A 13,098-nucleotide genomic window follows, 5' to 3' on the forward strand; every position below is an offset into this window, starting at 1 on the left:
TATTCCGAGAAGAATGCATTTACTCACGGGCCTCTCCTCACAGATGTGTGCTAAATTTGTCTGTGACACTTCGATTCCAGTTTCTGCAGCTAAAACGTAATACAGCAAAGCTTCGTGCCTAAAAATAGATGATTAATAATAAATTCCATACAGGGGCTTTTGCTAATATTCACAGACAACTTGATAGTCAAACAGAAGGATACAAAATAAGCCGTTTTTTTTAAAAACCACAAAACCATGAGTTTTTTAAACATTTTTTTAAAAAAAATACTGTTGTTAAAAATACTGCATACACTGATTTATTTTCTTCCTTAAGGCTGAACTGGCAGATAAGGCTGGGAGCTGGTTAATACAACAGCTACCTCTACTGGCCGAATGGCATCTCAGTTGGCTTCTCCAATGCTTCCATCCTTCTTAGAGGAGACAGCAGTATTAAAAAAGAAAAAAAAAAAAAAGTCCTGTGCCTTCAAGTCCTCTGTTTTGTGAAAGGCTTTACGGGAATCAGGATTCTGAACAAGCTTAATGAAAGCTGAGCTTTTGTGGCGCATTAGACGTTTGGCAGAGGAGAGGCGGTTTACAAGGGCCAGAAACACCTCTGAATAAATAACAGTCAGACATCGCTAGTAACCAAATGCTGCAAAACAATGAGACCACTTCTCGTCTGTTGAAAGGATAGCACACGACTCCTAATACCAGGGATGGCGAGAGCTCAGGGAGGGGGCAGATGCGTATCCCCACAACCCCTGCGGGTGGGAGGCCCGATGGCTGCGATGGTTCCGTGTGGAGAGTCTTAAGAATGCAGAGACCGCTTGCCCAGTGGTTCCGCCTGTAAGGGTTTATTCTAAAGAAACAATCAGAGACGTGCACAGATTCTGTGGCCAGAGTTTATGGCAGAGCTTTTTCTATGAATGAAAAAATTAAAAAAAAACTGATTAAGAACTTAAATATCTGAAAATCAGTGACCATTTAAAGGAGCCCACGGTGCAGCCTCTTTCAGATGAGGCCATGGAAAATGATGCAGAAGAGTATTCAAAAGTGTGCAAAGATGTCTATGCAAAATTATCTGTTCAGTGAAAAAAAACCAGGCATAATAAAAACCAGTGCAATTCCATTTCTGTATAACAGAAATAAACCCGAATACACACATACGCAGCTAAATATATGCACAAGAATTATCTACCAAAATGCTAACTGTACTTATTTCTAGGTGGTGAGAATGCAAGTCCTTTTTATTCTTTCCTTCTGACGGAACTGATTTTTTCCATTTTCTTTGTGGCACCAAGAAGTTTATCAGTAAAAAATTTATTTTAACCATAAAAAGTTGTTTCTGAAGTAGTTGACATTAAGAAAACTCTTCCTTAGTTCCCGGTCCAACCTAGGGAGTGCTTTAAGGAGTGTAGGGATGGGTGTGGGTGAGGAGGGCTAAGGGAAGCAGATTCTGAAATCACCTTGCCTACACTGCTACAGCAGCCTCTGGCAGACCATCCCCTGGGGACAGAGAGAGGTGACCGGGGAGTCAAATTAGAACAGCAGACCTTCAATTTGACATACTGCAGGTCGCGGGCCACGTGGCTGCTGAGTGAGCCGATTCTCAGCCTCCAAGACACCCAAGGCAGCCGACCAATTAGCCGTGATTCATTCTAAAGAGACACGAGGCACGAGACTTGCCTGCATAGGCACGTCGGCTAGCAAGCCCTCACTGCAGCCGAAACGCCATGAAAGACCCACGATCATCTTCTTACACTGACTGCAAACGTCACGTTTGGTGACACGAATCCTCAGCTCAGACCGAGGACGTGTGAGAGGTGCAGCACAGAGCCCGCATCGTTCTGCAATCAGGTCCTGTTCCCAAGGTCTTATAATCTGAAGTGTCTTCCGAGACACTCGGGCATGCACCAGTGCCTCAGTTTCCCCCAAGGATCAATGAGGGAATGAGACGGTGTGCACTTGCCAGCCCAAGGTCAAATATCAAGCTCGCTCCCTCTGCTGCTGTGACTGCATTGACTGTGACTCCTGCTATTAGAATGTAACAAGGGGAGTTCTCCTCAGACAGTGGTCAAGTACTAGCAGACTATCAGAATTTGTGGCAGGGGTCAGGGGCACGAGGTTGACCCTCCTATAAACCAGGGGCGCTCTGATAAACTTTCTAAAGACAGTATCTCGTCGCTGAAGTTATTCTGGTGGTGGTGGAGGCACGGGGTAAGCAAGTTTTATAGAAAGGCTATCGCTGTCCAATTATTGTATAAGCCGGGAGGACATCTCATAGCATCCTTGTGCATTTCCTTTGAAGAAGCATGGTAATCCATCAAAAAGAGATGTCTGCAAACATCGATGGTCATCGAAGTGCTGGACAGAAATCCACCTCTGCCTTCCATCGTGCAGAAGCAATCACCAGAGGCCAGTGCACTCTGGTTCCACCGCCCTCTATTTTCATGCAACAAAGTGTGAACTACGGGCGAGGGTGTGAGCCCTGCAGACCCGACTTTCTCGGGTTATGAAGACTTCCGAGACTCGCCACCTCTGCAGAAGCCCTGTCCCCATTCAGCCTCCCTCCCGGCGAGTTCATTACAGGTGTTTCTACACTCATATTCATGGGACAGTCCTTTTCTCAGCGTTTGCTATGTGCAGGAAGCCCCAAAACAAGCCACAATACTGTACTGCCCTTTTAGAAGTTTCCTCAAGGTTGAGGAAGCCAACCCAAGCTTCCAGTTTCACTTCCAATGCAGACAAGTGCAACTGCCCCCCAACAGTCATTCTACTGGGGGGGGGGGGGACAGCTGCAGGGAATGCAGGGAGGAGGAGCGTTACAGAAAAGGAGGGGGTGAGGGGCACATTTGCTACCCCCCCACGTCAAAGCCAGCACACACGTTTACAGAGCTCTCCTAATGATGCTTCATAACCGGTTCTTGGTGTGCTGGCTGTGATTTGTGCATCCGACTACCTCTGAGCAGGTTCTCAAAGAATTGTTTTCTCTGTGTTCCTTTCTTAACAACGCCCGAAGCAGCTCCAACTGGAAGGATGAAAAACAATCTTGGGGTCTCAGTGGAACTCAGGGCCCCTGCTCCATTGCCAGAAGGTGACTCTCTTGGCTGGAACTTAGCAGGCCTACCTGTCTTGCCTCCAGCCCACCACAGTCAGGCAAACGTCCTAGGTTGAGTATTTGGGGTGTATTTAAGATAAAGGACAATAAAACACACAGTTCATAGACAAAGCACACGAAGGGCCAAGGCAGAGAGAAACGAAACCTGACAGCCGGCCTCTCTGTAGCGGAGCTGTCCTGGTGTCTGCGGACAGCCTCGGGCAGGACAGCGTCACCTCCCGAGCTACTACACCTGAACAGGAAAAGGCCCTTTCCTCAAGCACGCTCACCCCTCTCTGAAGCGATCCCATGTAAATCTTGGAGCCACACAGAGAAGCACAAGCTCGTCAAGCCGACACGAGTAACTTGAAAGGAACGCCCAGGATAAATGCACTCACAAAAAATGTGGAAAGGGGATGGACCGGGGACATTGATGAATGGTTTAGCTCTGTGACAGCAAGATAGACGGCTCCCGAAACAGCGATGTTGTAGGAGGTCACGCTCTCCTGTTTCCTGTTTAACCCCTGGGGCGGGTTTGGGGCTCAGAGAGATGAAAGCACTCGGCCTCAAACATGTTTTGACAGAAGTTTCCCATTGTGATGGGGACTAAGATGTTTCTGTGAATTGATGTGAAAAGGCCTCAACTTCAGATTGAGACTTGTCTTTAACAATATTTTAGTGCCAGCGTCAAGACTGGCAAAGATATGGAGGCACAGAAATGTATAGAGGATTGGCGGGAGAGTAAATGGGTGTAATTGTTTTGGAAAACAATCGGCATTATCTTTTTTCAAAATTAATTAACTTAACATATTTTATTTATTTTTGGAGAGAGGGGAAGGAAGGGAGAGAGAGAGAGAGAAACATCAACATGCAAGAGAAACATAGATTGGTTGCCTCTCGCTCACCCCCAACCAGGGACCTGGCCTACAACCCAGGCATGTGCCCTGCCCAGGAATGGAACCAGCAACCTTTCCATTTGTAGGCCAGCACTCAATCACTGACCACACCAGCCAGGGTACAATTGGCATCATCTTGTAAAGTACAACATGTGACTCTACTCCTAGGTTTATATTCTTTAGAAACGATTCCTCTGAGGGTCAGAATATACATAAAAATGTTCATGGCCACATTATTCTTAAAAACAAAACAAATGGGGCCTTGGCCAGGGGGCTCGGGTGGTTGGCATGTCATCCTGCACACTAAAGAGATTGCGGGTGCGATCCCTGGTCGAGGCGGTAACAGGAGGCAACCAACCGATGCTTCTCTCTCACAGTGATGTTTCTCCCTCTCCCCCTCTCCCTTTCTCTCTCTCTCAAAACAATAGACATATCTCAAGTGAGGTTAAAAAAATTGTGTAACAACCCAAATACATGTTAATGTGAGAACTGGTAAGTAAAATGTGGCATATGATAGCAGTGAAAGTGAATGACCTACAGGGACACGCGTCAAAATACATGAATCTCAGAAACATAATGTCAAGTGACAAGATGCAGTTGAAGATTCGTGTATAATAATATTCTAGTAATAGAAACCTCAGAAGCAAGCCAAACTAAATGTATTTTTTTGTTTAGGAACATACCTGTAAATAGCAAGAACTATAAAGAGCAAGGTTCAGGATCATGGGTGCTTCTGGGGGTGAGGGTGGGGGTGGGGGTGGGTTTTATCTGGGAGGGGCGTACAGGGCAGGGGCTCCAAGAGTTCCTTTTCTTAAGCAGGGTGGTAGGTTTACAGGTGTTCATTTTATTTTCATGCTCTGGAGCTTACGTGTATATCACTTACATATATTATTTCAGGTGTTATCCACTACCACATGACAAAAGAAGAGAAAAACAACTCAACTGGCTCATGCCACTCTCCAACCCACATGCTCAGCTCCTCTTCCTCTCAGCTCTCCCTTCTCTCCATCATTACTCAGTTGTCCGGTTAAGCGTCTCAGAACCCAGCTCTGTCATGGCACTACCCCCTCCCAAAACTATCAGTTGCTCCCTGCTGCCCACAGATAAAGTGAAATGACAGAACCTTTCACTCAAAACTCCATAAAGAGCACCTCTTAGGTCTCGTTATATAGTACTCTCTTTTACAAATCTTGCCCTCAAGGTAAACTGGGTGGCCTGAACTTTTCTAGACACTCCCAGAATTTTCCTCTCTCTTTGTTTTTGTTCCTGTGATTCCCTTCACACCAAATGCTGATCCCTGCATGGCAAAGTGGGCATTCCACCCACCCTTCATGGCCCCCATCACGAGGGGTGGGCCTTAGGCTGGCCTAAGTCCCCCAAACCAGATAGCATCTTCTCCCCCTGCCAGAATCCCTGATGTTCTTTATGTACTGTTCATGGCGCTTATGTGATGTTTGTTCTATCTGCCTTAGTTCATTCACTCAGTAGTTTCCGAGCACTTCCCAGGTGCACTAGGTGCTGGCTACTGGGATACAATTCATAGGGCAATCAGCAAGGAAGGCGCAATCATGACCCGTGGAAGGACCAAGGCGGGTAAGAAGTTAGGCAAGACTTCCGGGCAAGGGCCAAGGCCGGGAGGTCAGACAGAACGAGGCATGTGAGACACTGCAGGGAGTTCAGCATGAGGACGAGAGGAGGCAGGCAACTACCCCATCCTCCTTGCTGACATCCCCTCCACCCCCGACCCCCAGCTTATGGCAAGGAGCCGATTGGGAGGGACTCAGGCAAATCTGCTGATCTGAATCCAAACTCCAAACTCACCAACAATGTAGGACACAATTAATTCCCCCAGCCCCTCCACCAAAAAAAAAAAAAAAAAAATCTCTTGTGGCTGAATATTCTAAGAAAGACAGCAGGCCACAAAAATCTTAATTCATCTTGACTTTCACAGCAAATTTTTAAATGTTGAAGTGATGTTAAATTCAACAGGAGGCAGAAAAGCTAAGCTCCTGACAGGTCCTCTCCTTACGAAAAAGCGTATCAGACGTCTCGGTGCGCGTCTGGGAGTGCGTCGGGGCTGTTTGCAGACGTGCCCTCCGTTTGGGAGTCAACCCCTCGGTATCTGAATGTTTAGTTCCCCCCAAGAAGCTTGCGAGGAGCCAAGGGTGGGAAGTTTGGAGGGTGAGAACAGAATAGTTAAAGTCAAATTTGGGCGTTTTGCGAGATAAAACAGCACCAAAATGGTAAGGAATTATCAATTAGAAAATAATACTTTCATAAAAATGTCTTTCCTATTGTGCAAAGGGAGGCCACGGATAATAAACTTTCACAGGACGTTAATAATAAACATTTTTACTCAGTGCTTTTTTCCACTGGCCTCATTTCCCCTGCATTATCTAATTTCGGGCTCTCCGTCACGGAGACGCTCTGTTGGCTACACGGGCACCTGTGGACCGAAGGGGAAAACGGCGTTCTTTTGGGCTTACATTTAAATTTTTTAATTAAGGTTCTGATCAGCGTATGATCGATGTTTAAGTCTGGTCTAATGTCTTTGAGCCAGTGTTCCGAAGAAATATGTGCTGATTTGCATAGCCTTTGTAGTTATTACTGAAATATCCAGATCATTTAGGCAATAAACCAGCCTAAAAAATGCAGCCCAAGGGGGAAGTGAGACGGAGCGCTGGAACCGACAGGAGAAGATAAAGTAATGAAGTTCGGGAGAGTCTGGAGAGGGGCGCCCTTTTTTTGTAAAGCCACGGAGCAGCAAACGGGGGGAGCTGGAAGTCAGCACGCGTGCTGTCGGGGGTGTTCTTCGTCCCACAGAGCCCAGGAGGAGGTCTGCTGCCCCGTCAGACGGGGGTTAGAACAGGGTGCCTGTTTGCCGGTGACCTCAGAGGCCGTGTGACTTCCTGCAACCCCGGCTCCAGGGGCCACAGCCGAGGCAGTAAAATATCCGTGGAAGGATGTAGTCTGAGCCCTAACTCTTTCCCCGCAAACACGGTGAAAGTCCTGGACCTTCTATGACCTGCCAGCAAGAAGCAGGGGACCGGCAAAGGCCCCCGGTGGTGTGTTTAGACTCGAAGACCGAGAGAAACAAACTCGAAGGAAAGAGAAGTCAACACACCCGTGTGTCTCTCAACTGGATAAACGTGGATGCTCCCCCCAAGAGAACTAATTTTTGTGTCTAATTAAACACACAGGATCGCTATGTTTGCCAATCAGCAGCCAATCAGTCAGTGATACTCTGAATAGTATTGCGGAGGGGCCGTGATTTCCCTGCAAATTGCTTTTTTTGGTTGCATTTTAAGCTCCATCTCATAAGGCGACAGTGACAGACACAAGAGAAGGGCCGGGAAAGTTCGCTGTGGCGCGGGGCCCCGAGCTTACCAGGAGCCCTCCAGGTAGGCGTTCAGGCCTTTCCGAATGACGTGGCCCAGGTAGCCATTCTTCTCGGCAATGTGCTTTGCCCACCTGAAAAGGAGAGGGAAGAGAAAAATATCCAAACGGTGGCCAATTCAATAATCGCTTTTCTCCTTCATATGATTTCGATGAATCCCACTTGGGGAATATTTTGCTTGTTAGAATTTTTACAGAGCAACAAACCAGAACTGAATGTTAAGAAGGTAAACAGAGAGGCATTTTGAGAGCTTAGCGAAGCTGAGGAGTCTTGGGTTTATGGAAACAAAGAGACGGAAGGCTCCCAAGGAGCAATGCTCACCGATATAGGAAACAATCATCTTTTTTCACATCTGCATGGTAATTAATGGATACTAGTTTCCTCGTCCTACCTTTACTTTAGAAGGGGGATTTGTAACACTGCGTATTTTATTTTTAACTACAGTGTACATTCAGTGTTATCTTGCATTAGTCTCAGGTGTACAGCGTAGTGGCTGGACAGTCACATACTTTACGAGGTAGCCCCCCAATATCTGCAGCGCCCGCCTGGCACCGCGCACAGTTAACCCAGCAACACTGACTGCGTATTCCCTACGCTGTGCTTCACATCCTGTCACTGTTCTGTGACGATCAGTGTGTGCATCTAAATTCCTTCACCGTGGGACAGATCATCTTCACCAAGAATTCTAAGTTCCTCATTAAAACATTTTTACTGCTTTTTTTATAAGGTTCCCTTATTTTGTTCCTGCTCTCTAATTTATCCTGGAGAATAATTTTTAATAATTATCCTTAACTATTAAAAATTGTCATTAATAATAATGCAATAGCCTATTGTAATTGTTAGATGTACAACCACTAAAAGGATGTTACAAAAATATATAACAAGCTAATGAAATGGGATATAGAATAATTTTTTAAAATATTTGACTAATAATGGCCCCAAAGCCCAAGAGAGGTGATGCTGGCGATTCAGATAAGCCAAAGGGAAGCCAGGAAGTGCTTCCTGTAAGTGTAACCGTCTGTATGTAGAGAGAAAACATTTGCTACAGGGCTCGGTACTATCTGTGGTTTCGGTCGTCCACTGGGGGTCCTGGGACATATCCCCCAAGGAGTAGGGAGGGGGGACGACCACAGATGCCTGTCCCTGCATACGCAACATCTGGAAGATGCTCACACGACGGCCTTCTCGGGGTCTCTAGGGAACGTCGCCAGGTTGCCCGTTATGTAGTAGAGAGAGCACCACAGGGTCCCTTCGATGTGCCCGCCTTGTGCAGCCTTATGGAAATACTCGCCAGCCAGAGTCTGTGGAGAGAAGAGATGCAGCAGCGTCACCCTCCGCCGTGGGGAGCCCTCCTGGCTGCCCTGGTTTCAGCAGAGCCAGGGTATTATCGCAGGCTTATAGCTTGTGATATCTTTAACAAAACCCAGTCAAGTTCAAGGAAGACAGCCAATCACAGACGCCAGCCTCTGGAGGTGATAACCCCGACCACAGCTCTCCTGTTGACGAGGCTTGCCCCGCCAGTAGGACAACGTGTAACTACGAATATCACTGTCATCTCATTGCGTCCTCGCGTAACCCCTGCCAGCAAGAGAGACGGCGGCGTCAGAAGTCACGCCAGGTGAAAATGCAGGCACTTGCTTTGCTAACCTTGCTCAAGACCTTTCTCCAAACTCGTGCGCAAAGACTGCATTTCCAACAGGAAGGTGAGAATTAGACAGTGACAATAAAAACCCGAGTTCCCAGGTGTGTGGGAGGGTTTTTGCAATGCACAGAAATACACGGCCTCACACTTAGTCGGAGAGAGAGGGAAAAAAATGAAACACTTCGACATATTTCTCTGATTACTATTATTTTTCTGAGATAGTTAACTGATTTTTTTTTATTTTTTTGTTTTTAATTATTGATTTTTTTGAGAGAGCGAGAGAGGAAGGAAGAGAGAGAGACAGAGGGAGAGGGAGAGAAACATCAATTTGTTGTTCCATTTATCTATGCATTTATTGGTTGATTCTAGTATGTGCCCTGACCTGGGATCAAACCTACAACCCTGGCGTATTAAGATGATGCTCTAGCCAACTGAGCTACTTGGCCAAGGCTAGCTGACATTCTTAAAGCATGGGCTTTGGAATCAGGCAGGCTTGGGTTCAAATCCCAGCTGTGTTTCTTACTAGCTGAGTGACCTTGGGCATGTTAGTTGATCTCTCCCCCTGAGAAATTTACTCAGTTTTTTCGGCTGAAAAATGTGGTGTCTGATAAAACCAAGCATGAAAGGTGTTGCGAGGAATAAATGAGAAAACAAGTTCTTCAGGTTTAGCATGACACTTCATGAAAAGTAATCTGATACCCCACCCCAGGTATGCTGCTGCCCATCCCATACATGCCCCTCCATTCTTTCCATCTCAGTATAATGCCAGGTGCTCCAGAGTGGTCCTAATCCCTTACCCCCTTTCACACCTCATATCCAATCACCAGCAAACCCCACCTTCAAAATATATCCAGCATCCAGTCACATCTCAGCCCCTCCTGTGACATGGCCCGCCCTCTCTCACTTGGATTCAGTGCCTTAACAAACCCACCCACCCCCACCCCGAGTGCTCTCTCTCTGCAAGCCTAGTTCTTGCTGGTATCCGAGAGCCTTTTAAAACATATCCCGCCCACCTCAAAGCTGTGCAGTGTTCCCCCATCTTGCTCAGAACAGCTGAGTCATCACGAAGACCCGGCCACCTGGCCCCCTGCGTCCCACCTCCTCAACTTCGTCTCCCACCTCCTGATCTCCTCTGCTCTCTGCTCCTGCCACCCTGGCCTCCCCACCAGTCCTTGAGTTTATTCTCAAAGCTTGTGCCCTGGTTGTTCCCTCTTTCTGGAATGTCCTCCCAGATATTTGTAAGAGTCCTTCAGGAGCTTATAGAGTGTCACATTGTTAGAGAGACCTTCTCTGATCTCCCTTCTAAAACAGCATCCCCCAATCTCTACCCTCCCTGTCCCCCTTCTCCTGCTTTATTTCTCCCCACAACATCCTCATATTATACATGTAGTAATTTATTGCCTTTCTTCCCCATTGGGACGTACGCTTCCTAAGAGCAGAGACTATTTTGTCTGCTGCTGTATCCCCCGGGTCTGGAAGAGCGCCTGGCACTGGGTGGGCGTTCGATGAATTTTTTTAAATGTGACGGGGCTCAGATCGTTGCCATCATCATCGATGTCATTATTAGTGACCAGGAGCCTCCACGCTACATTGGGATCCAGATCCTGACTCCAGCAAGTGTGTGTGTGATGGAAGTTCCAAGCCTTTCAGAGCCCTGGTTGCTTACTCTGTAAAATGGACTTAATAGCAGTCCATTTATGGCAACACTCCAGAGGCAGGTAAGATGACCCAGGACATGAACCCTCTGGGAGCCTCTGGCATAGAGGAAGCACTCAGCCAACACTGAAGAGCATCACTGCTGCTTTCGCTCTTCTTCAGTCCGCTCTCCTACCCGGCCACCGCATCTGAACCCGGCTCTCTTCCCGTAGGGTCGACCTCTACGCTGCCTCTTGGTTTCTCGCTCATTTTCACCTTGTACCATCTCCCCCTCCTCTTGGGTTCAAGCCTCCCTCCTCCATGAAGCCTTCCTGACTGCTTTGCCCTTCAACTTTGCCCCTTCTGGAACTGTTTGGGTCATATCAATTAGCACACACTTGGCACCTGGCTAAACTCATGATCCTATGTTCCTAACTGGGCCCGTCAGTTTTTGAGGTGCTGTATCTTGGGTGCTGTCTGTGCCACCACGGGCCAGGTCCGGGCAGGGCACATGGCACACCCTCACAGAGGCTTCATGAACAAGCCACCCGCCAGCCACCCAGTGTGTTTCAAGTCTTACTCACTTGATTCCTTCCAGGGACTCCTGGGAAAACACCATCTAAATACAGGACTCCAAGATTATATGAAGCATCCGGGTTCCCCATTTCTTCTGCTTTTAACCAGTACTTGGCTGCCTTGGCATAATTTTTCTTAAATTTGTGGTAATACCATCCTAGACCATTGACTGCCTGATGCAATCCCTGGATTTGAGAACAACAAGAAAGAAATTACTTAAAAAAAAAACAACAAAACATAAACAGAATCCACTGTCATGAAAGCATTCTGCACGAGTCTGACCAAAACCTCTCCTGTCTCTTTTCTGGGGCAGGTGGCATTAGAGAAAAGCTCAGGGTTCAAACACACGAGCCCGCCTCAGAGTGCCCCCAGGTGGGTTTCCCGTGGTGGCTGCTGGGACGCCTGCCCTGCAGCGCAGCAGTGATTCTGGCCCCCAAACCAGCATCCCTCAGCTCCTCTGGGCTCTGCCACGATGCCCTTGTCTACAAAAAGCCTCTGGTGGCCCTGCAGTATCAACAGTGCCCTGACGTCCGTGGGCGCTCAGCTGCGACAGGCAGCCTGCAACTTGCCCTGGCGGGCACGGGGATGGTTTCGAGGTGACCCGTCTGCCCATCTGTCGATGACTCTGTCCCAAACACCAGCAAACCCTCTGATGGAAGCAGCTGCAACATCCTACCTGCACAGTACAGGTGATGTGTGACTGCTCAGCGTCCCCGTTCTGGGCTGAGGCAGAAGGGGAAGGTGGGGGAGCAGGGGGCTGGTTCGGAACTGCACCTGAACCAGCAGGGCTGGTTTCTGTGACTCCAGCCTAGAGCCTCCTTGCCCTCACTGAACGCTCTCAGGTGGGAGCCTCTGCTTTCCCCGGGGGCTCCCGCCTGCTTCCATCCGCAGCTTCCAGTCTGCTTGTTGAAGACGCAGGTGCCCTGCAGGGTGCGTGTGCCGGCCTGGGCGCACAGCGCTCATCCCTCCCTTCCTGCCAGAAGCGCAAGACCGTGAACAGGCAGCGGGAAAGGATTTGAGGTGCAAACAGTGCCCTCGCATCTGTGAGGGGTGGCAAGTGAGAGCCCAGGTGTGGAACCGGATCTCTCCCACCTCTCTTCTCACAAGGGGCGACTGTACGTCCCTTAACAACAGATGCCAAGGTCCCAGCCTGCAGCCTTTCCAGTTGGCATAGCTCCTGGAGGCCTCACCGTCTGGTCTTTACGTTAGAATCCAGGTGCCAGGGAGACCAGGAGGAAAAAACCGTGGGAGGCAGTCAGACAGACGTGCACAGAGCAAGGATGATGGGCCAGGGACAGAAGGTCACCAGCGGGGAAGGTCCAGGGGCCTGACAATGGGCAAAACTGGGAAAGTAAGGGTCTCACCCCCAGGGTAACCATTCCGTCCCCCTCCCCAGCATACCACTGGTCATGAGGTTTAGACCCCCTGACCTTCCCTTCCTAAAGATAACACCCAGGCCTCAGCGGTGTTGCAGCCCCAGGCCCGAAGAGCAGCAAAACTAGACAAGTGACGCCAAGGCTGCCCCAGGACCAGCTGCACTGACGGATGACCCCCTGCCCCGGCAGCAGCCATTCAGTGGAGACCCCAACCCTGGAAGGACACACCTGGAAAGCTGGTGAATATGCTACCGAGACCCACCCCTGGGGCCTCCCCTGAGGCTCCCACCTGCCAGGACGAGATGAAAACCCACAAGACAGCGGGCACGGTGCATACTCTCCCTCTGGGGAGCAGTCCCACACCCTTCCCTTCCTCCTCTCCTTCTTCCCCCACAGGCACGCGTCTCCTAAACTCCAAGGGTCCCCGCCCGCCCGCAGGACTTGCAACCAGGGGACAGTGGGCGGCAGCAGGCAGCTCCTCCCAGGTTAACCCCCTT

The 13,098-nt window shown here is 48.9% G+C and overlaps 1 protein-coding gene across 2 annotated transcripts in view; it reads right to left on the minus strand.

The window, feature by feature from the left end:
- SEL1L3 (SEL1L family member 3) overlaps window positions 1-13,098 on the minus strand; it is a 95,890-nt gene that overhangs the window by 15,556 nt on the left and 67,236 nt on the right. For both annotated transcript variants that reach the window (XM_028507791.2, XM_028507790.2), the window contains exons 15-18: window positions 11,234-11,410; window positions 8,546-8,673; window positions 7,363-7,446; window positions 28-118 (exon numbers count right to left, since the gene is read on the minus strand). In XM_028507791.2, the coding sequence (XP_028363592.1) occupies window positions 28-118; window positions 7,363-7,446; window positions 8,546-8,673; window positions 11,234-11,410 (480 nt within the window). The remainder of the gene's footprint in view (window positions 1-27; window positions 119-7,362; window positions 7,447-8,545; window positions 8,674-11,233; window positions 11,411-13,098) is intronic.

This window comes from Phyllostomus discolor, chromosome 1 (genome assembly GCF_004126475.2).
Source record: "Phyllostomus discolor isolate MPI-MPIP mPhyDis1 chromosome 1, mPhyDis1.pri.v3, whole genome shotgun sequence".
NCBI lineage: Eukaryota > Metazoa > Chordata > Mammalia > Chiroptera > Phyllostomidae > Phyllostomus > Phyllostomus discolor.